Genomic DNA, 23,687 nt, shown 5'->3' with positions numbered 1-23,687 from the left:
AAACAAATGTGCATTAAAAGCTTCCTACTTCTAATTCTGCCCAAACAAAGCCTTTTACTTGTGATCACTTGTGATTAGAGTCTGACGTCCAACTTGGTCCAGAAGGTCATTCCATTGATGTTCCTTCAGCAGCTCCGTGTCTCCAGCAAGTTAAGTCTTGTTGCGTCAGGGATCAGCTTGAAGATAAGAGCAGGGCCTGTATCCTCCTTCTAGTGGCAGGAGAAGAGCTGCGTTTCCTTCTTCAGATACTGGTGGGCTTTTTGCAGCACTACTATCTGGATAACAGGGAAAGACAGAAGAATACAGGCCGATAGATGACTGTGGCAAACACAGCAGAAGGCAACTGGTCTGATGCTGGAAAGGCTCAAGGAGAGATGGTCACAGGGGCTTTCATTACCTGAGGGACCCCTGGGGTTTACCTCCAATTAGAGAGGAGACTGTGTCTTTCTCACACCTTGGTGTGAAGTGCTGTAAGGGATCCTGGGATGAGTCCCTCAGTTTTCACAGCTCATTTTCTGAAACTTTCCCTCCTGACTACATAAATATGCTTCTACAGTGTTTGCTAGGTCTTCCTTTGTTTGTTGCATCGAACTGCAAAAGTGACTTCGAACATGCTGTAGAACGAGTTGATTCATATTCAGCTATAACTTTATTCTGTAATGTATGATGCTAATCCTAATTCAGAATAGTCCTCCTTTTTATGTTAAAACCATTGGCCAATAGATGTAGGCTCCAAGTAACTGTTAAATACTTTGTCATTGCATAAAAGCGAGTGGGCCTACAGACTCTACACCGTTTTTTTTTTTTTTTTTAATGAGATCCCACTCAGTCAATATTTTGTCATCCTATTACCTCTTGAACCCCATTCAAAGATATTTAATGCACTTAAATGCAGTGTTTCTTGATGCTCTCACATTCTCTACTTTTAGAGAAACAGCAAGGCCACCATCATCGCGAATTCTTTTCACTGACTTTCGCAGCCGGTCTACAAGGCCATCAGTTTTCTATACAGGTCTGAGTCACACTAAAGTAGAAGTTTTATTGACGTAATCCTGGTTTTGTAAGACTTTAACACTAAAAAGTGTGGGGAATATATTAAAGTATCCATCCAGAGGGCATCACAAGGCATTTGAGGATGTGAATAAGCATTCAGTTGATCCAGAATCACTTTTTACTGAGGTTTTTAAGGCGACAATCTTCTTTGGATGTCAGAACTAAATCTGCTTGTTCTAAACAATTACACCCACACACAGCACGGATCAATCCCTCTGCCTGTAGTAAAGCCGGTCAGTGAGTAACACAGTGTAGGTGTGTTTGAGGCTAATATTCAGCAAAACAATGTGTGGAAATACAATTTGAGTATGACTCATGAGCTAAAGGCTAAACGTTTTGTTTACAGCTGCGGCCTGTTACTCCGGTGGATACTCAAATGATTCATTAGGTTTTTAAATGAATCATTTATCTTAATCGCTCTGCATTAACGTAGAGGACGTGCTTTGCATAACAAATCTTTATGCAACCAATGAGCCATTTATGCACCCTGATGTGAGCTGTTTGTGTCAGAAAAATAGACACATTTAGAAACAGAAAGTCTTTATTTGTTGTGCAGTTGTCAATTTCAAGCCTTAGATAAAAAATAAAGCATCCAGTGTATGTCAATCAACTTCTCCTACAAGGTAATCAAACCCAGAAAGACTCCCAAAGTTAATTTGGATTTGCTACTAAACATTCAATTTTCCTGATAAGAAAAACATTTAATATCTACCAATTCAGACCAAATATTTCTAATTTTCTCTGTGATTTACTCTAAGTCTGGCATGTCATCGTATTCTCCTCCCTCCTCCAGCAGCCTCTGCTCCTCCAGCTTCTTCCTCTCCTCCTCCGCCTTCCTCCTCTCCTCCGCCGCCCTCTTCATCTCCTCCTCCACTTCCTTCCTCTTTAAATTCTGCTGCTCATCATCCTTCTTCTTCTGCCCCTCTTTGTCCTTCTCCTCCTGTGTTTTCTTCTTCTTCGTTAAGTCGTAGGCCCACTCCTCGTCCGAGTCGCTGATGTCGTCGTCCTCGATGTCCCACCCGGGCTGGAAGGATTCTGTGGTGTCGGGGTCGTCTTCGGGCTCGGGTTCAGGTTTGTAGTTCGGGTCCTCCAGTTTGCCCCAGGCAACCTGGTCGGCTTTGCGGAGAGTGATCTCCACTTTTGATGGGACCATGTTGACAGAGCTCTGCTTCACATTGACCACCTAGAGATGAGAGAAATCACAGAATGGGTTTTAATGCTGGGGATGTAATTGGTACTTAAAAGTAAACTTTTTTACAGTGTGCGATGTAATTTTTTATGTATCCAGAAGGACTAAAATAGCATTTTAATTCCTCACTGATTATTCACAAGGCAGCCATTTATCCTCATGAGACAAGCTCAGGTGCTAAGTCCAACCCTCAGCCATGTTTTCATGCTGTATTCAAATATAACCTAGCTAAAACAATTGTCATAATTTAAGCCTACTATTTGAGTAAGTGAATCAAGAGTAAAAAAAAAAAAAAAAAAGCAAAAACAGCATCAGCAAACCGTATTTGAAGTTCAGACAAGATATTTTATTTCTTATATCGCTTCACAACAGCTCACATAAGTATACTCTAATTTCTAGCTAGCATACATGTTTGCTAGCTAACATCACAACATCTTTTTTCCTGAACTTAATTTAAATTCTAGACTTCTTTCTTGAAAGCCCTTCTGGTTTCCAGTCTGTGGTAACATTAGCATCGTCAGCGCTAGTAGTCAGCTAGCTAGTAGCTCTGTCTACCTACCACATACCTGAGTGAAGGAATAGCTGAGTGAAGCATATTTTATTTCTTATAATGCAGGTACATTTCAACAGCTCACATTAGTCTGATCTGTTTAATAGCTAGCATTACAACATCTTTTTTGTTCGAACTTTATTTCACTTCTAGAATTATTTCTTTAAAGCACTTCAGCCCTCCTGGTTTTTATTAACATTAGCATCTTCAGCGCTAGCTAGCTAGTAGTTATGTCCACCTACCAGATGGCTTTGTACCACATTATCACCTAATCTAAGGCTATATATTAGCCCTTAGTTATCTAAGGTTATTACTGCAACATTTTTACTGCTACATGTCCACATTCTTGATGTGTTTGCTAGCAGCTATAAGCTAACTGAAACTGCTACTTACTACTGCGACGCTCTGTGTCATCGCCCAGGAGAAAGACAAGCCTGAGTGAATTATTTAGTACCTCATAAATGGTTAAACTCTTTTGATCAATTTTAGCCATGGTACATCACTCTTGCACTGAAAATGAGGGAGATATAAGTAATTTTGCAGCCTGGGTTTTCACAATTTTATATAAAATACTAAACATCTGGTGTAATATTTATTTTATTTGGGTTATTTTAGATGCATTCAGGATTGAGTTGATGTAGAACTGCTCTTGATAAAATGGGTCAGGAATTCAACATCATGTGACAGGAAGTCCATAGAGTGCTATATTTTTTCTTCAACACTGTTTCCCAAAGTGTCTACTCACATTTCATTTATTAAATTACCAGGGAAATTACAGGCGTGAACTTCAACTATTGTTTGGCTTAAAGGCTCATTTATGTTCCACGTTTGAACCTCATACGGATACAGATAGACCTTTCAGTCTGTAATCTGCGTTCATTTCGTCTTTTTGTCTGTTCTCTTGAAGCAAACGTTGCAATACCGCCGCCAAACATGGGGGGCAGTGTTGAGCTGTGCGTCCAACAATGATAGGCTGGGCACAAAGACGGACAGAAGAGCACAGAGGATGGACCGTTCTTTCTCTACTCTATGGACATATGGAGCAGCATCAAAGTAGCTCAGTAAGAGGCAGTGACCTCTAGTGGGTTAGTTTTTCACTCCAACATTAAAGACGAACGTCAGTATGAAGTTTAAAAAAAAGCAGGTACTCACCCCCCAGAAGTGGAATTCTCTCTTGAAGATTTTGTTGTCCTCAAACTGAATCTGACATGTGAGCTAAAAGCGAAAGAAAAAGATAAATGTTTTGTTAAATATGTAAATGTCTCTTGTAGTTTATTTGTGGTGTCAAGGAAATAACTCCCTACATGACATCATAAGGGGAAAATCAGAGAACAGTTTGTTTTAGCACCCATTTTCTGAAAGGTGGAGAAAAAAGAGGGGGGAGGGAATGGATTTTTCTGATTCTTGGGGGGATTGTGGACAGGCCAGGGGCACATATTTTTGTTAGAAAAGCCTGAAAAGGTGATTATTGCATAATATGTTCCCTTTAAGAAACTCTTTAGACATGCACCCTGAAGAAAGTGTAAATATATGGATGGTGTGTTTGTGAACTCACCACAGTCCTGTTGGCCTCTATGCTGCTGAGATCTGGGTGTGCGTTCTTGGCGTAAATAGTCAGAACAACATTACTTCCTGTCTGGTGCCAGTCATGTCGACACGCCACCTTCTTCTTGTCCTGTAGAGACAAACGCAGAGGTCAGGCACAGAGAATAAAGATCTGCTGATTATTTAGATTATTTCTACATTTATTTTCATGTAAAAGTTGGAGTGTATCTTTGGTTCGTTGTAAGGCTCTTTAGTTTTTCTTCTTTGTTTAATATTTGATCAAAGATGACACCAGAGAGAACAAGATCACTGATGAGCATAGAGAGAGGGCCTGTAGAGTTTCTTTTGTGTTTTTCAGAGCGTTATAGTACGTTTTTGTATTAGGAATACATTTCTGGCTGACTTTGTGTGAGTTACCGAGGTGCTTGATCTACCTGCCTTGGGATCCAGCGGTGCTTCCCGGTGCTGCAGCCTTTCTGGTCGAGGAAAGCGTTGAAATCTATCGTCTTAATGCAGCAGCAGCTCCAGTATTTGTACCTGAACAGACAAATGGGCAGAGGTTAGACTAACAGTCTGAAATATAGTCAGAGACGTGGTCAGATGTACATGTGGAGTCACAGTCCTGTTGTGTTGGGATTTGTCATGGGCACATTGTTATAAAACCGGAAACTTAAATGTCTAATTTTTGAAAATAAATGTAAGAAGCAGTAGTTCAATGAACAAATCTTGGACTGATGTTTAGTTTTGTTCTTCATGCATCAAAAGGCCGCCGTTTAATGAACTTCTAAAGTCTCTGATTTGTTTAAACTCCCTGATCGTTTCATCTTTCTTTCTTAGCTTTCAGCTTTTATGTCTCTTGTTTTTCGTGCGCGGCCTTCGCTTTGTTTTGTTTGCTTTCCTCGCTTTAATTACAGACGGAGAGAAACAGAAAAGAGTCGTTCAAACAGAGATTGTAATTATGATCGTGTTGTGCTGGATTATGCATGATCCTTTTGTAATATCCGGAGTACAGAAGCAGAACTATGCAGTGGTGTGGGTGCGTGGCTCACCCCTCGTGGAAGACGGGCGCTCCGGGATGGTGGGTGCAGACCTCCTTGTCTGTCTCTTGGCCCTCATAGACCTGAACAAAGACAGTACAAATGTTCACAGCGTGACCATCAGATCATCAGTAATGTGAAGCAAATAGAGGTCAGCAGTCAAGCGTGCGGTTTGTTTGGATGTTTTTCTTTGTGACGGGGTCTGGAGTCAAAGCGGACCGTTTGAGTCTCAGAAAGAGACGGAAAAAAAAAAAATCAACAGATAATGTTTTAATGTCAGTGATAGCCGAGGCTGGAGGTGTTATGGTTTAGGTTCGTCTGTCCACACAGACCATCATCATGGTCTCCATATCTAAAAAAAAACCTTTGAGGAATGTTTATAAAACTTTATACAAATGTCCACTCTGATGAGTGAAATGATCAGGTTTGAGTGTTTTTGTGTTTTATTTGTTCAAGTTTTCTTTTGTTTGTTCTGTTCTTTCTGATGCACACCCACCAACACCAGGCTGATAAAAAACAGCAGTAAAATCATTACAGTCGTTGTTTTGGATTGTCGTTCAAATCACGAGTCGTCTGCTGTGGAGGTAAGAGGTCAGAGTAATTTTTGTTTGTTTAAAATCTGCACAAAATGGACATTATTGTTCTCATTGTTGGTTAGAATAATAAATGTCACAAAACTATAAATAAAGGGGGAAAAGCTCAAGAAGTGTTACATTCTTATTTGAATGTTGGGGGAATTTTCCCTCATACCCAAGAATGTTTTGGAATTCCAACTTGGAAATTTTTGGGAAAGGAAATTTTGGGGGAGGGGGTTCAAATTAAAATTTTCAGGAAATTTCAGGGAATTTGCTTGGATTGTAGGGGAAGTTTTTCCTGATTTTCATGAATTTTGGGGAACTTACGATTAGGGAATTTTTGGGATTAGGAATTTTAGGGAGGGAAGGAAGGTTTTAATTGAAATTTTCAAGAAATTTAATGGAAATTTCAGGGGATTTGTCTGGATGTTAGGGGAAATTTTTCCTCATTTTCGTGGATGTTTTGGGGAATTCAATTTGGGAATTTTGGGGAGGGGAGTATGGTTTCAATAGAAATTTTGAAGAAATTTAATTAAAATTTCAGGGAATTTTCTGGATGTTAGCAGAAAATTCCCCCCCCCATTTTCATGGATTTTTTGGGGAAAATTCAATTTGGGAATTTTTGGATTGGGAGTTTTGGTAAGGGGAGGAAGGTTTCAGAAAACTTGTTAGACTGTTAAGGGAAATTTTCACTCATTTTGATGGATTTTTGGGGGTAAATTTCAATTTGGGAATTTTTGGGATTGGGGATTTTGGTGAGGGGACAAAGCTTCCGATTGAAGTGTTTAAGAAGTGTTTTTTTTTTCTTTTTTCTTTTCTTTTTCTTTTTCTTTTTTTTTTTTTGTAAATTTTGATTTGGGAACTTTGGTGATTAGGAACCTTGGTGAGGGGGTGGGGATGAGGGTTCCAGATGAAAGTTCATGGAACTTTGAGGGAATTTGTCTGGATTTTAGGAGGAATTTTCCCTAATTTTCATGGATTTTTTGGGGGAGTTCAATTTGGGAATTTTGGGATTGGGAATTTTGGGGAGGGGAGGAAGGTTCAAATAGAAATTTTCAGAAATCACACGAAATTTATGCTGTTGGGGGAAATTTTCCCTCATTTTGATGGATTTTTTGGGGAGAGATTTCAATTTTGGAATTTTGAGGAGGGGAAGACAGTTGCAAATGAAATATCAGAGAAATTTCAGGACATTTGTTAGGCTGTTTTGGGAAACTTCAATTTGGAAACTTTTGGGATTGCTGTGGTGTTAGTGGGTGTTCTAGTTAAAATGTTCAAGGAGTTTCAGGGAAATTTTAGGAGGAAATTTTCCCTTTAACCTCCATTTTTAGTAAATTCAATTTGGAAATATTTGGGATCAGGAATATGGGTGGTGGTGGTCCTTTAAATCTACCATGTCTTTGTACCTCAGCTATTTTGCCTCAGACTTGATTTCTTCATCACTCTTTTTCTAGAAAATACTAAAGGTCACAGTATGAGCCAAAGATTGAAAGCCTAAACTTTAGTAAACTAATAAAAATAAATGTTAAGTCATTAAAGTCACATCAGTAGGAGGGTAAAGGAATATAAAACATTGAACAAAGATTACAAAGCTGTTTATTATGTTGTTGCATGTTTTGTCCACTAGATGGAGCCATCAAAAAGCTTTACAGCACAGCAGGAATGGAAGTCTAACCTCAGACTGAAGCGTCGCTTTAATGTGTGGATGATGAAATACCACAGATTTTCACAAAGGCAAACAAAAGTCAGCACTCACTGTTTTACATCCTGCATTCTTGCACCGTGTCCCTTGGACAATCTGACTCTCTGAGGAGGGAAAAAGACAAAAGAGGAAGAAATGGTTAAAGAAATCAAGACTCAAGTGATGCTGAAATATGTTAGATTTAGTCTTGTTGGAATACTTGAACATATTTCCCAGTTAGAATTGTACATTTCACATCAAAACAGGGTAAAGGTAGCAGATGGTTTCATTTTTTGGTAAGAAATGTGATGTTTTCTTTTTCAAAGATGCATTTTTATGATTTTTATGCCTTATATTGATAGAGGAGGAAGTGGATAGAGTCAGAAACAGGGATGAGAGAGAGAGGAGGAGAGACATGAGAGAAGGGAGCTGCAGGCTGCACCATGGCATGGACCAAAACAGAAATGTGCCTATAAAAACACAATTTTCTCTGTAACTAATTACTGAGACTTTAGTTTTCTCAAACCTGGGTGCATTTTGCAGAATTCAGCCCATTTCTGATTATGGAAAGTTTAACCAGAGTCATCCAGGAGGAAAAAAATGTTGAATTTTGAATAACTGTAGCCACAGCTACTTTGGGAAGTCTCAAGAGAAGTCATTAAAGCTTGGTAACATTTTTGGACTTTTCATGCGGTTTATTTATTTGGTTTTATTTTATTTATTAAACCAGGTTACTCCCACTTAGATCAGAGATTACCTTTTTAAGGGAGACCTGACAAAGAACGACATCAAGCCCAGTTTTAACAACAAAAATGGTCAAACCCAACCATTATCAACACTTGTCCCCTTAGGGTGTAGAGAGCTGGGGTTAGTCCCAGCCGTCACTGGGAGAAGGTGGAGTACACCTTAGATGGGTCGCCAGTCAACTACAGGGATGACATTTAGATATAAGCATCCTCACACTCACACCTACGGTCAATTTAGTCACCAAGTAATATAACGAGTGTGTTTTGAGGCTGTGGGAGGAAGCCGAGTTGCTGTAGGGAGTATGCAAAAAAGTAGTGCACTCTGTTCGTCCAGATTAGCAGAGAGGAACGATAGGACTCTGCCCTGAGTGGATTTTTTAGAGGTAGGTTCACCAGTGTGCAAGCCAGCATGACTGTAGAGCTGTGATACTCAACCTGTGGCTCTTTTGTGATTATCTATGGCTCTTTGATGTCTTAATCTTAAATATTATTCCCCTAGAAAACCTTAAAAAAACCACTTTTCACCCATTTGAACTATCTTTCACAATTAAATACCCCTTTTTTCCTTCTTTTTCTATAATTTTTTGCCACTTTTAGCCTATTTTGTCAAATTTTTACAATTTTTTGTCCCTTTCTGTCAAAATAAGCTACCTTCTGCTATAAAATACCACTTGTTTCCTTTTTCCACAACATTTTTGCCTTTCTTTCTTTTCTTTTGCCCACTTAAGCTGCCTTTTGCCATTAAATACCCCTTTTTTCCTGTTTTTTGTCCATTTTTGCAACTTATTTTTTTTCCCAATTTTTGCCATTTTCAGCCCTTTTTTTTTTTTTTTACCATTTTTTGCTACTTTTCGTCCAAATAAGCTACCTTTTGCCATACAATACCACTTGTTTCGTTTTTTCTCCCCAATTTTTTTTTTTTTTTTTGCACATTTTTGCCACTCTTGACTGCCTTTTGCCCATTTTTTGCCACATTGGACCATTTTTTTGCTATTTTCTGATCATTTTACCACTCTTTCTCCCCATTGTTGCCCCTTTTCTCACATTTTGCTGCTTTTTGACCATTTTCGCCACCTTCAACTTATTAGGACCCGAGCACCGAGTGGTGCGAGGACCTAATTGTGTGTTACATATTTGCAGTCATTGCATGGACTTTTGAGAAAATTTTGATATTTTTTGGGTCTTTAGAATTGCAAAATTAGCGCCCCCTAACAGTTTTCAAAGTTAAAGCCCCCTCCTTTGACTTTGACACAGATTCATGAAATTTTGTGTGCAGGTGCAGCTTGGGGAGATCTACAAAAAAGCCTCTTGGGCCTACACTCTATCTCCAACAGGAAATCCACCATTTTAAATAAATATGCAAAAAAAAGGGGCTGTTTTTGGCCTTTTCCAGGGGTCATATCTGGATTAACTCCTCTGAGGGATTTCATCCGATCGACTTGTACTTCAGCACAGAGCTACATGAGACATGGCTGATGAAAAGTTATTCAGGGTTTTCTCATTAGTCGAAAGGTGTGGCCATGGCGAGCCCTCAAATTTGCATATGTCTCTGGTAAACAGGAAGTAGTTTATAACTCAGCTGTGCATTGTCCAATTGGACTAATATTGCTCAGGAATATTGACGGTCATGGCCTGCACCCATTCATATGGTCAGATTTTTTACAGATCAAAGCGCCACCTAGTGGTGACAGGAAATGTCAAGGTTTATGGTGCAAGCTACAGTTAAAAAACTATCCAAGATATCCACTTCAAATTTGTGTCAGGAAGGACTAAAGAAGTGGATTTAGCTTTGTGAAAAATAAAATTGACTTTTCGTCAGAGGGCATGGCCCCTGCGGGGCGACAAAGTCAAGAGTCGCCATTTTATCTCACCAAAAATTTTTAAACAGTCATAACTTTAGTATACATGGTCATATCTGAGACAGATTTCATGTGCTTGATAACAGTCCAGGCCAGAACACATCCATACTTGAAACTTTGAAAAATTATGTAGCGCCACCCTCTGGCAACAGAAAGTCACTACTCCTGAGTTTCACATCGCAGTACCTACATGTTTGGACAAATCATTCTGAAACTCTCTCAGGCAGTTCCCAAGGAGTTGGTCTTACACATATACAATGGTCAAATGTCTACGTTAAAAGGCGTGGCCATGGCAATTTTTTGTTTGCCATGAAACAGGAAGTAGATTTTTCAAATGGTTAGAAGAAATCTAGAGCAATGAAACTTGCCAAAAAAAAAAAAAAAAAGAAAAAAAAAAAAGAAAAAGAAACTCATTGGCATTCTTAGATGATTGATGTTCATTTTGTAGGTGGGTGTGGCCTGTTGGCTCAATGGCACCCCCTTGAACATTTCAAAAATTCAGCCCCCCCAGCAGGTTTAACCTAGGATTTTGAACATGTGTGGGCAGATGTGTCATGTCAGGGCGCAAAAAAAATATATATATTTTTGGACCCATATCGTAAGTCAAACAGGAAGTCGGCCATTTTGAATTTTTTGGTAAAACAAGCCATATTTTAGGGGTCATATTTGAATGAACTAGCCCTCGCAAACTACTTGATCTTTGGTGTAGAGCAAGAAGAAATGTCTTAGGTCCAAAGTTATTCAGGATTTTCTTATTAGTGAAAATGCGTGGCCATGGCGGCCCCTTATATTAAAATGCTTCATCATGTAATAAAAGTGGCTGGTGCTCATAAAAGAAGGTTGGTATTACTCAAATTTGAAGGTCAAGAGTCCTCACCTAAAATGGTGTGGCAGTTACAAAACTTGTAAAGCCATGAAACTTGGCAGAAAAACACCCAGTAGCATTATTATTTTTATGGTCAAAATTTAGCATAATTATCACTACAGCCATTTTTACAGAACAGAATCCTTTTTCTTTTCCGTTTTATTTTTTTTTATTTTTTAAGGTTTGGTGTTTAAATGTCAATCAGATCCACTAATGTGCCTGAAACTGCTGTAGTATGCATGCCAGGCCAGTAGTTGGCAGTGTGACTAACAATGAAACACATGCATGCAGACCTTTCCTTCCTCCTGGTGGTGTCATCAGACCAACATGGCTGACACACAAATGTTTGTGTGGACAGATGAAGTCAGATTGTTTCCTAGTGACAGTCAACCACAAAATAAATAGATATTTTAAAAATGGGAACATATGAATATGGGTAGGAAGTGAGCAGCACAAACAAACAGCACATTTTTGTGTGGTCTGTGCAGCACCAGGCCAAGATCAAGTCTCTGACGGACTACATGCAGAACATGGAGCAGAAGAAGAGACGGCACAGGACGCTCTGACCGAGGAGCTCGCTAAGCTGCAGACTCACGGTTTGCACATTTATATTAACCATTAAAACATCTTAGTTCAAGTAAAAACAGTTTAACCTGATGGAATTTTCCTCTTTGTTTTTCATCAGAGAAAACACACGAGATGTCAGGAGAGGAGAAGGAGGACATCGGCAGACGTGATGGGGACAGGGACATAAAGGTGAGGAGGAAACAGGTCACTGAGAATCTCTGTTACAGAAATGTGAAATAGCTGAATGTTTTTGTGTCTGTGTGGCACAGAAAACTCTGGAGGAGCAGCTGGAGAACCACAGAGAGGCTCACCACAAACAGCTGAGCCGACTGAGAGACCAGATTGAAGACGAGCAGAGGATGCTGGACGAGCTCACAGAGTAAGTCTGACTGTTTTAAATCCAACTACATTTTTAAAGATGTGAGAGAGCACAGACATAAGAAGAAACACATGGTATGAGCTATTTGAATAAATTGTTGAAAAATACCTTTGCAATAGCCACATTTAAAGTGGTGAAAAGTGGCAAAAATGGATTAAAAGAGACATAAACGGTTAAAAAGCAGAAAAAATGGTAAAATGGTTCAAAATTGGAATAAAAGGGCAAAAACTGGGTGAAAGGTGTCAAATAATAATAGTGAAAAGTGACTAAAATGGCCAAAAAGTGGAAACAGAATTAGTGAAAAGGTGAAAAAAAGGCATTAAATGGCAAAAACTAGGTGACAAAAATGGGGGAAAAGTGATATAAAAAAGGAATTATGGATGATAAAATTAGTCAGAAGCTGCATAATGGTTCAAAACTAGCAACAAGTGACTAAAACAGGCAAAAAGCAGCTAAAATGTTGTATAAAATAGTGAAAAAATGTGGTTAAAAAATAGTGGATGCAGAAACATGGTAAAAATGAATGAATAGTGATTATAAATACCAAAAGCTACAAAAAATGATGAAAAGGTGCAAAATTGGAAAAAATTGGCAAAAAAACAGGTGTAAAAAATGGGTTAGAAATGACATTACAAAAGGAGTTACAGATGATAAAAAATGGTCAGAAAGTGGCAAAAATATGGTAAAAATGAATGAAAAGTGACTAAAATGGTCAAAAAGCTGAAAAAATGTGGTATAAAATAGTGAAAAGTAACTACAATGGCAAAAAGCTGAAAAAAAAGTGGTTAAAAAATAGTGGGTGGTGACTAAAATGGGCAAAAAGATGCAAAAATATTGAAAAAGTGCAAAATTGGAATAAATTGGCAAAAAACGGGTGTAAAGTGGAAAAAATGGGTGAGAAGTGACATTATAAAAGGAGTTACAGATGATAAAAATGGTCAGAAAGTGGCAAAAATGTAGTAAAAATAAATGAAAAGTGACTAAAATGGTCAAAAAGCAGCAAAAATGTGGTAAAAATAGTGAGAAGTAACTGAAAAGGTCAAAAAGCAGCAAAAAAATTGGAGAGAAGATGCAAAATTTGAATTAAATGGCAATAAATGGGTGAGAAGGGACATAAAAAGATGATAAAAATGGTCAGAAAGCAGCAAAAATGTGGTAAAAAATGGATAAAAGTAAGTAAATTGGTCAAAACGCTGCAAAAAATGTGGTAAAATAGGGAAAAGTGACTAAAAAATAGGCAAAAACATGCAAAATGAATAAAAAGTTACTTATACGGCTAAAAGCACCAAAAAAATTGGTGAATAGGTGAAAAATAGGCATTAAATGGCAAAAACTATGTGAACAGTAGCAACAATGGGTGAGAAGTGACATAAAACAGGAGTTACAGATGATAAAAATGGTCAGAAAGTGGCAAAAATATGGTAAAAATGAATGAAAAGTGACTAAAATGGTCAAAAAGCTGAAAAAATGTGGTATAAAATAGTGAAAAGTAACTACAATGGCAAAAAGCTGAAAAAAAAGTGGTTAAAAAATAGTGGGTGGTGACTAAAATGGGCAAAAAGATGCAAAAATATTGAAAAAGTGCAAAATTGGAATAAAATGGCAAAAAACGGGTGTAAAATGGCAAAAATGGGTGAGAAGTGACATTAAAAAAGGAGTTACAGATGACAAAAATGGTCAGAAGGTGGCAAAAATGTAGTGAAAATGAATGAAAAGTGACCGAAATGATCAAAAAGCAGCAAAAATGTGGTAAAAAAAATTGTGAGAAGTGACTAAAATGGTCAACAAGCAGCAAAAAAATGGTGAAAAGGTGCAAAATTGGAATTAAATGGCAAAAAATGGATGAGAAGCAACATAAAAAGATGATAAAAATGGTCAGAAAGCAGCAAAAATGTGGTAAAAAATGGATAAAAGTAAGTAAATTGGTCAAAACGCTGCAAAAAATGTGGTAAAATAGGGAAAAGTGACTAAAAAATAGGCAAAAACATGCAAAATGAATAAAAAGTTACTTATACGGCTAAAAGCACCAAAAAAATTGGTGAATAGGTGAAAAATAGGCATTAAATGGCAAAAACTATGTGAACAGTAGCAACAATGGGTGAGAAGTGACATAAAAAAGGAGTTACAGATGATAAAAATGGTCAGAAAGTGGCAAAAAATGTGGTAAAATAATGGTGAAAAGTGACTGAAAGGGGCAAAAAGTAGCAAATGGGCTAAAAAAATTATAAATTATGTGAAAAGTGACTTAAATTGTAAAAAGTGACAACAATGTGCTATAAAAATGGTGACAATTGAGTTAAATAGTCAAAAAGTGGCAAAAATGTGGTAAATTATTGGTGAAAAGTGACTAAATGGGCAAAGTGCTGCAAAGAGTGACAAAAATGTAAAAAGTGTCATTTAATGTCGAAGAGCAGCTTAAATTGGGTGAAAAGTGGCCAAAAAATGCTAAAAAGGGGAAAGAATTGCAAATAGCAAAAAGCAGAATGAAAGTGGCAAAAAATACAAAACTGGCACAAATGGGCTAAAAGAGGCAAAAATGGATTAGAAGTGTCAAGAAAAGGAAAAAAGGGAGAAGAATTAGAAATAAGGGTAATGAAAAAAACCAAGAGAATAAATAAAGGTTGAAAACCAAAGCCTCCTGTGTGAGAGTGGAAACAAACTGATTAATGTGACTTTATATGGATCATTCCTGAGGTGAAAGTTTTTTAAGGTTTTCTGGGGAAAAATATTTGAAATGAAGACATAAAAGAGCCACAAACCATCCCAATGAAGCCACACGTTGAGTTTTACTCATTCAGACTAAAAACTGTTTGTGACTAGACTTGAACTGGATCAGGAATTTAGTCTAAAACTGTCTAAACTGGGCCTAAATTTTTGACTTCAAGTCCACAGAGACGAATGAAGCAGGATTTTATAATGACAAAAAATCCTACCTTTTAGTTGACATAAATTTCCAGTTTTATTCTTCTGGTAAATTTATGACTTGTTAAATTAGAAATGTTTGAGATTTTACTTAAAAATTGGTATTCTTATGGTGGCTCTAAATGGCGTTGTAATGATGGATAGTTTATATGCAGATATTTATGAAGAACTGGTTTATGCAAGCCTGTTATGCTGGGATTTAGTCAATAAAACAATTAAAAATGATGTTTAATTTCTCAGAGATTGTCCTGGGGGGCTTTACCCACTGATGTAAAGGTCTATCATTTCAGAAATGTTTGTTTATTTAAAACTAACACAAATGTATGTTTATTTATGTGGAATTTGAGTTCATGTGGTTTTTGTTTGCAGGCTGCTGAGCAGAGGGAGCAGGCCAGAGAGGACCTGAAGGGCCTGGAGGGTCAGGGTACCAAAGTATCATTTATTTTGAAAGGGCATTTGAACGTACGGAAATCAAGAAAACGGACAACTTCACTCGTTTTTTGTTTTGCGTCCAGAATCAAAAAACGAGTGAAGTTGTCCGTTTTCTTGATTTCCGTACGTTCAAATGCCCTTTCAAAATAAATGATACTTTGGTACCCTGACTCCGGGGTAAGTATTTCCTGTTTCTACAGCGGAGGAGATGACGTCACCATGAGGGGCTCAGTGATGATGCATGCATGCATGCAAGCAAATAAAGACTCCATCCTGTAAAACTCCTGCTGTGTGTGCGTTTTTGTTGCATAACCCCCTACTTACATCTCTGCCGGCTCCCCAGGGGGGCGCCACGCTGCGTCCCCCCTTCCCCATCAGGCATGCCTTGATCCAGGTACCGGCCACAGTGGGGTTTGAACCCCAGCATCCCTGTGCAGAACTGGTCTAGTCCAGTCCTCTGTGCCACCGCCGCCATACCTTTCACGCTACCACCTCTTCTCCTGGCGTATTTATCCTCTTTGTTCAGGATGTGGCTTTAAAATTCACTGAGACCAAGATGGGAGTCGAACCTGGTACCTCCAGACTCTGAGTCAGTCCACTATCTCATTAGGCTACAGAGCCAGACATGCAGCAGAGCCTCAGAGGGGCTTTTCCTTCTTTATTTGGACTCAAATCTTTAAAACTTAAAGACATTGGTTAGCTTTGAAAGACCAACTCCTGTCCAGGTCTCCTGAAGTCTAGATTTGGACTCAGACTTTTAAAATAGATGAACCCATGGTAAGATTTGAACCAGTGAACTCCTGATTCACAGTCAGTCGGCTTTTCCACTAATCCACTGAGACACACACCTGTTCATGTTTCTCAGAGGGTCTGATCTCTGCTTTTGGGGACTGGACTTAAAAATGCACAAAGAATCAAACACCCCCCACCTTCCAACTCTATGGCAGTCCTCTTTACTCCTGAGTCAGCAATTTACACCAGCAGCTTCAAAAATCCACAGATTCAAAGCAACAACCTCATGACTCCAGGGCAGTTACCTGTCCAACTTAGCTAACACACAGGCTAAAGATAGCTGCACTTTCTCTGAGACTTCACAGCTGGAGTAGAACATCTTTACGATCCACAATCTTTGCTGCTGAAGACCATTTTCACATCTTGTGTTGCACATCTCAATCTTTAAAACTTAAAGACATTGGTTAGATTTGAAAGGCCAACTCCTGTCCAGGTCTCCTGAAGTCTAGATTTGGACTCAGACTTTTAAAATAGATGAACCCATGGTAAGATTTGAACCTGTGACCTCCTGATTCACAGTCAGTTGGCTTTTCCACTAATCCACTGAGACACACACCTGTTCATGTTTCTCAGAGGGTCTGATCTCTGCTTTTGGAGACTGGACTTAAAAATGCACAAAGAATCAAACACCCCCCACCTTCCAACTCTATGGCAGTCCTCTTTACTCTTGAGTCAGTGATTTACACAGATTCAAAGCAACAACCTCATGACTCCAGGGCAATTACCTGTCCAACTTAGCTAACACACAGGCTAAAGCTAGCTGCACTTTCTCTGAGACTTCACATCTGGAGTAGAACATCTCTACGATCCACAATCTTTGCTGCTGGAGACCGTTTTCATACTTGAGTTGCACATCTCCATGAGTGATAATCTTTGCTGCTGAAGGCCATAATCATTCTAGAGTAGAACATCTTTACAATCGACAATCTTTGCTGCCAAAGACCGTTTTCATACTTGAGAGGAGATATAAAATGATATAAAAGCACTGACAAAAATGATGAAACAAACTTGTACACATCTTGAGCTCTCTATTTGCTCCTCTGGTCAATCTTCATCACCAATGATTGGAACATTCAGTTAATGCTTTTAGCCACCTGGTCATTTTTCACCTGTGGAGTGAGCATGCATATGAGGGAGAGGGAGATTGAGTGAGGCTGCAAGCATGCAGGAGAGAGAGACAGAGAAACAGAGGCTGAGCCAAGCAGAGCAGAAAGAGGAGCTGTTAAAATGACATAATTTGGAGCTGCATTCAAAATTTTCTGGGTGCATGCCTCCTTCCAATTAGTTTTACTGCCAAAATAATGGCAAGCTCTGGAAAATAATGACGGGTATCACCCTCTGTTTCCGTGACAGTGTGAGTGTTGCAAAGCTCACATAACCCATGGGTGCAGCACCCTTGTTGCTGGCATGAAACGGTTGCTACATATCCACTTTCGCGTAACACCTCAACATGCAACGGGCTGCGAGGACCCACTATCGCTGCTTGCAGCTTTAATTTTTATTGATACTTCATGCTGTTATTGCCACTTTTCACCACATAGATTGTGCCTCTTGCAAGGTGTTTTTCAACAATTTGGCTCTTTGGTTGAGCAGGGTTGAGTAACACTGCTTTAGAGTATAAGGTACAACAAAGCTGACATTGTACGAAGTCAAATACATGCTGAAGATGTGCAAAGGCATGTGCAGGTGTAGGCACACATCGGCAAACAAAAGTGTCATCAGAATAAAAATGAAGAGAAGACTTTAAAGTATTTTGTCCAAGGCTAATAATAAATAACAGTGGACCCAGTATCAGACCTTGTGGAACCCCCTTGTGTATTTTTAGTGAATCTGTCTGATTTTTTTGTGGACAAAATAGTGCCACTTTTTTGTTGATTTATTGTAAGGTTTTCAAACAAAGACCATCACAGAGGAAATGTGAATCTAAAGCGTACCTTTCTTCTCTCTCTCGACTTTCTTGCTGATGTCCAGTTTCTCCAGAGCCTGAGTCAGAGTGGCTGACACTTTGTGGGGCAGCTTCGTCTTTGGCTCGTCTGAACTGATCGATAAAAACACACAATAACATTACAATGTTGAAAGGAAATAAACGAATAAACACAACTAACAACAGCTCCAACCTGTAGACTGAAACAAGGCAAACAGAAGCAGAGTGGTAAAAATCAAACACACCTGGGCCTCTCCTTCTGCAGCGTCTCAGCAGATTTGGGTCCCTGGTAGATGATCTCAGGGCCGTTGGCGTGTTTTGTGTCGGTTTTATCTGACGACACCTCCGGCCTCAGAGGCTCCTGAGGTTTTTCATTGCTGTGATGCCCGCGGGTGCATCCCTGAGATCAGAGACAATTCAGTCTGATTCAGTTTGATTTTGCAACTCTTTTTACCGGATGTAAAGATGGAATCTACCAACAATGGAAGGTAACTATTTCTTTAATCTCAAAGTGTTCAGCCAATCAGTGCTAGTAGTCTAATAATAAGTGAAATAAGATCACCTGAGTGGTGAATGTGTCTCAGACACCTGTGTCTGGAAGGTCCAGTCACTGGTTAATCAGTATTCATGGCTACCATTACACCATGAAGGCAAAAGAACACTCCAAGCAACTCAGAGAAAATGTTCTTGAAAAGTAAGTCGGGGGATGGATACAAAAAAATCCAAGAAACTGAACATCCCCCAAAGTTTAGCTTAATTCATCCTCAAGAAATGGAAGGAATATGGCACATGTGTAAATCTGCCTGATCAGGACGTCCTGAGAGAGACCAGCAAGACACCTGTGACTACTCTGAAGGAGTTACAAGCTTCAGCTGCGGTGATGGGAGGGACTCTTACCAGTCAAAGCTTTATGGTAGATTGACAAAGAGGAAACTCAGATTAAATCTGGACGAGAGTTCACCCAAAAGCATGTGGGAGAGTTCTTTGGGCTGATGGGACCAAAATGGAGCTTTTTGGCCATCAGACAAGACGCTATATTTGGCAAACACACCATCCCCCATTGTGGAGCACGGTGGTGGCAGCATCATGCTGTGGGGATGCTTCTCTGCAGGGTAGAAGGTAAAATAAATGGGGCAAAATATGGACTATCTTATTCAGTCAGCAAGAGAACTATGGCTTGAGAGAAGATTTATTTTCCAACAAGACAATGACCCGAAGCATACAGCCAAAGCTCCACGGAAATGGTTTGTGGCCGGGCTTGAAAAGGGCTGATCACGCCTGATCTGACAGAGCTTGAGCAGGTTTGCAAAGAAGAATACGCAAGCCTGATTGAGCCCTATCCACTCAGACTCAGTGCTGTGATTGCAGCATCTACTAAATACTGACTAGAAGGGGGTGATATCTGTTTTTACTTTGACATTAAAGAGGGTTTTTGCAATACAGGCGCAGTAGCTACAACGCTCCAGACTCTATAAGCATGAAATCAGAGTTTTAAGACTAATAAGAAATCAGAGATTCAGAGGAGCTCTTGTTACCTTGATGGAGAGAAACTCAGAGAAGTCTGTCGTCCTTTTCTTACAGCAGGACCATCCCTGAAACAAACGCACACAGACAAATGATTTCCCTCTATAAGCTCAATAAAAGTGTTTTTTTGCTTCTTTATTTACTTCTTTTCTAACCATTACCTTCAGAGCGTCATGGAAGATGGGGACACCTGGATGGAAGACGCAGGAATCTTTGGAGGATAAAGACAGACATTAACGGAGACACAGTCAGAGTCAGAGGGGGGGAGACCAGCTGTTCAGTCGTCACAGAGTCCCATAAAAGGAAGCCGACTTCCAGGAAGGTAGCTGTGAACACATGGCCCACTATGCATGCTAAGCTAAGCTAAGCTAACTCAGATAGCAAGCATTCTCGCCACAAAAACATCCTCTTCAACATCAGATGTTTGTTAGAGACACCCAGACTTACTTATAGCAAATCTACAGCTTCTTTCAGGGATAATTCAGCGGGTTTAAAGCAAAAATTCACAATTTCCACAAGATAGGAGCAGAAAATCCTGATGACAGGAGTAATCCTTCAAAATAAAAGCATGATCTCACACTATATCTGTATATGGTGGCTGAAAGCATCTTTTTTATTGTGAAGCTTGCACAAAAGTGCACTTTACTTTTGAAATAAAAGGACAATGCCGTATAATCTAGCTTGTAAGTGATGCATTTTCAGAGAAAAATAGTGCTTCATATCAAAAATTGATAAACTGAACCTCATCTAAGAGAAAGGCTGCAATCTTCTGGAGAAAATATGCCTGGTTTAAGCTTAAAATGATGTTTTTTTTACTTTATAGGCTTTAAAGTGCTTTTTTAAAAAAAACATGATTAAGGAAAGCTGGATAAACTAAACCCTAAGTGAATTAAAGCAAATCAAACTGTGTCAAATCTGAGAAAAACTGACTTCCACTGAGGCTGAGAACATCATGATTGCACCATTTGAGCCAAACTGTCTTGATGACTTTCATTTAAAGTTTTAAACTCAGGTCCTACCGTCCTTGTTCTTGTCAGCATCATACTTGAGTCCACAGCCTCTGTTGTAGCAGAGCAGAGCCATGTCGGCCTCCTGGATTTCTCTGATTTCTTCTTGACTTTTTGGTTTGAATTGTTCCTCTAAAGGTCTGGTGGTCCCTCCCGGCCTTTAAGCTCAGCTCAGACCTCCAGAAGTTTCTTCAGCCGTGCAGGAAGGAGAGATCCAGAAACAGAGAGAGGGTTTCTTTCTGCGCTTTGGGCCTGGCTGAATGAAAGATAAAAATAGCCCCTCACCTCCCTCCTCTCCTCGTCCTCCTCCGCTCAGTTTACAGCTGTCAGGACTTATCTGGAGGTGGGGGGTCGACATTCCCCCTGCTGAGCGTCGGCTGTCACGCCGGCCGGCCTGCAGTGACCGCAGAGCACCGGAAACTTCTGAAATCTGTCAGTTTCTCACATCAGATCGACTTTTATTACACATTTTATAATTTATATCAATTTTTATTTGGGATAAATGTGCCCAGGATAAGCAGTTTTCATCTTTTTCACATATTTAGCAAAGAAGCTACAAAATAAAAGGAACCTTCAAATTCAGAATTGGCACTAAAATGTTGATATTTCAGTGGAAAAAATCTCTTTGAATCATAACGTCTGTATGGTTTTACAGCGTAATAAAGATGCTTTTATAAGGCAGAGATCAACATCCTCTGGATTTCTGATATTTATATCCTTGGATCCACTTCAGTCACATGGGTTTATTTGTCCAGCCCTTTAGTCTTTGTTACAGCTGTTTAATTTTTATCCAGGATGCTTAAAAAGGACCTTTGAATGAAAATTTTTATGCTGCCAAATTGTTGATAAAATGTTGATTTTCCTGGAGGGAAGAAGGCAGAAGTTTGGCTAAACCCTGAGGTGTTTTAATTTTTGTTTAAAACCTGTCAGATATTTAGCCAAGATGCTCTTAAAAACACTTGGAATCCAGATTTTATGGCGCCAGATGGGTTCCAAAATGTTTACTTTGGGTGCAGAATAAAAAAAAACATTTTGGCCCAATAAAGGGAGGCTTGACATGTTTTCATTTATTTAGCCAGCCAGGTCAGCCCACAGAATCAGCAGACCCAGAGAGTGGGCCCGCCCCAGCTGTGATCAGTAGCTTTGGTGCTAGCATCCCGGCTAACGGTTCCCTCATTGTGGACCTGAAAAGTGTGTGAAGCCATTGTTGGGTTCTGATGTTAGAAATATTTATCCATGCCACTTTAAAACATTTTTCATCACCTTTACAAACCTTTTTGCTCCATTTAACTCAGTTTCACTACCTTTTTGACGCTTTTAACCCATTGTTGCCACTAACTGACCTTTTTTAACTTTTAATTTCCCCACTTTCAGCACATTTGTGCTACTTTTTTGCAACTTTAAATCCATTTTCACTTTTACTTTCAACCTATCTATTCAACATTTTTACCAGTTTTAACTGATTTTCACAACTTTTAACCCACTGTTGTCACTTTTGACCAAGTTTTACAATTCATTGCTACTTTACCATTTTGCCACTTCATGCCACTTTCCACGACGTTTAAACCATTTTCCCTTTTGCCACTTTTAACCCATTCTTGAAACTTTTTGCCATTTTAACTCATTTTTCATCACTTTAAAACAGTTTTTATCATTTCTTTCAACTTTTTTAAACCTAGTTTAACATTTTTTTCTAGCACTTTTGACCCATTTTGCCACTTTTAACCAATTTTTAAAGAATCTTCAACCATATTTGCCACATGTAACCCAGTTGAACACATTTGTGCCAGTTTTTGCCACTTTTAACCCATTTTCGCTATCTTCACTGCTACTTTCAAATTTTTTCTACCATTTTCCCATTCTCACCAAATTTTTTTTGTCTTTTTCTGCCTCTTTTGATTAATTTTTGACACTTGTTGCCACTTAGAACACATTTTTGCCATGTTATGCTGGTTTTAAACCCATCTTTACCACTTTTATATTCCCATTAGCATTTTTTTTGTCATTTTTTTCACCACTTTAAGCCTCTTATACCATTTTCAACCTATTTTCACCACACTTTTGCCACTTTTAACTTTTTTTTTTTTTTTTTTTTTTTTTTTTTTTTTACAGCCAAAAGCGGTGCTGCATTCATTGACATAGTCAACAGGAGGGCAGCTTTTATACAGCCAGTAGGGTTTTTTTTTTTTTTTTTGGTTGTAAAAATCAAAATACTTACAGTAAGCACATGTATTTGAATACATTTCAGAGGATTCAGTGAAACGGCAGGTTTTTATAATTCTAATTTAACTTTCATCAAATTAATTTTAGACGCCGATGACAACACAGTTTCTACTTCCACATCTACTGTGAGCTTAAGGATGAAGTGGTCCTCATGCTAAATAATTATGATGGGGTTTTATTGAAAGAGACTGGAGATGTTTAGATTTGCCCTTAAAACTCTTCTCTCTAATAAATACTCCGTACTCGAGCACGGCTGCGTTCACATCAGCAAATAAAGCAAACCCTACGCTCAGGTGTACTGGGATCTGGCCTCCTGATGTGAAACCAATCCTAATCCTACTCAGGTTTTTGTAAAGAGTGATTCAGACAGATATCTCTCACATGTTTACTGAACACAGTGATGATCTAACCGTCCTATATTCCCTATAATGGTGAGAAAGCTTTATCAAAGTAAAGCATACAATCATTTCAAGCTCTTAATTTCTGTTTACATGTCTTTCCATTGTTTTATTGTCTCTACATACTGCGGTGTATCTAAATATTCCTCCTTGTTGTAACTTGTTGACCTCAAGCCTCGCTCTTTGTATGTTTTCTACCTACAAACCCTGAGGGTTCTTCCAACGAGGGACTTTAGAGCCGGCTCCTACCTCCAGACTCCTGCTGAGCTCTGAATAATGAAACTGTTTGTGTTCATTCGTTCCACAATCACATCAAAAATCTCTCAAAGTCACCAGGAGCTGATGGATTTGATTGTATTTCAGGGCTTTTTCTTGACTAAAAAGCTCTTGGTATAAAATATATCACTCAAATTGCACCT

The 23,687-nt window shown here is 38.9% G+C and overlaps 1 protein-coding gene across 1 annotated transcript; it reads right to left on the bottom strand.

The window, feature by feature from the left end:
• Positions 1-1,608: 1,608 nt before the first annotated feature.
• Positions 1,609-20,849, bottom strand: zgc:92429 (uncharacterized protein LOC445063 homolog). The gene is made up of 11 exons (XM_041779921.1): positions 20,660-20,849; positions 19,802-19,851; positions 19,652-19,708; positions 18,362-18,516; positions 18,127-18,230; positions 7,706-7,755; positions 5,387-5,457; positions 4,772-4,874; positions 4,348-4,467; positions 3,945-4,007; positions 1,609-2,236 (listed from the first exon to the last, which is right to left on the bottom strand). The coding sequence occupies exons 1-11, from the start codon at positions 20,721-20,723 to the stop codon at positions 1,802-1,804; spliced, it is 1,272 nt and encodes a 423-aa protein (XP_041635855.1). The 5' UTR covers positions 20,724-20,849; the 3' UTR covers positions 1,609-1,801.
• Between the last annotated feature and the right edge of the window lie 2,838 nt (positions 20,850-23,687).

This window comes from Cheilinus undulatus, linkage group 22, assembly GCF_018320785.1.
Source record: "Cheilinus undulatus linkage group 22, ASM1832078v1, whole genome shotgun sequence".
NCBI classification, from domain to species: domain Eukaryota; kingdom Metazoa; phylum Chordata; class Actinopteri; order Labriformes; family Labridae; genus Cheilinus; species Cheilinus undulatus.
The sequence above is the reverse complement of the archived record's forward strand: the minus strand, read 5'-3'. Positions and strand labels throughout refer to the sequence as shown.

Excerpts from the sequence above, each read along its gene's own strand:
- zgc:92429 (XM_041779921.1), bottom strand. The coding sequence starts at position 20,723 with ATGGCTCTGCTCTGCTACAACAGAGGCTGTGGACTCAAGTATGATGCT. Across the intron at positions 18,231-18,361 it reads CTGCAGAAGGAGAGGCCCAG|TTCAGACGAGCCAAAGACGA; the intron begins GTGTGTTTGATT and ends TTTATCGATCAG. Across the intron at positions 4,468-4,771 it reads ACCGCTGGATCCCAAGGCAG|GACAAGAAGAAGGTGGCGTG; the intron begins GTAGATCAAGCA and ends TTGTCTCTACAG.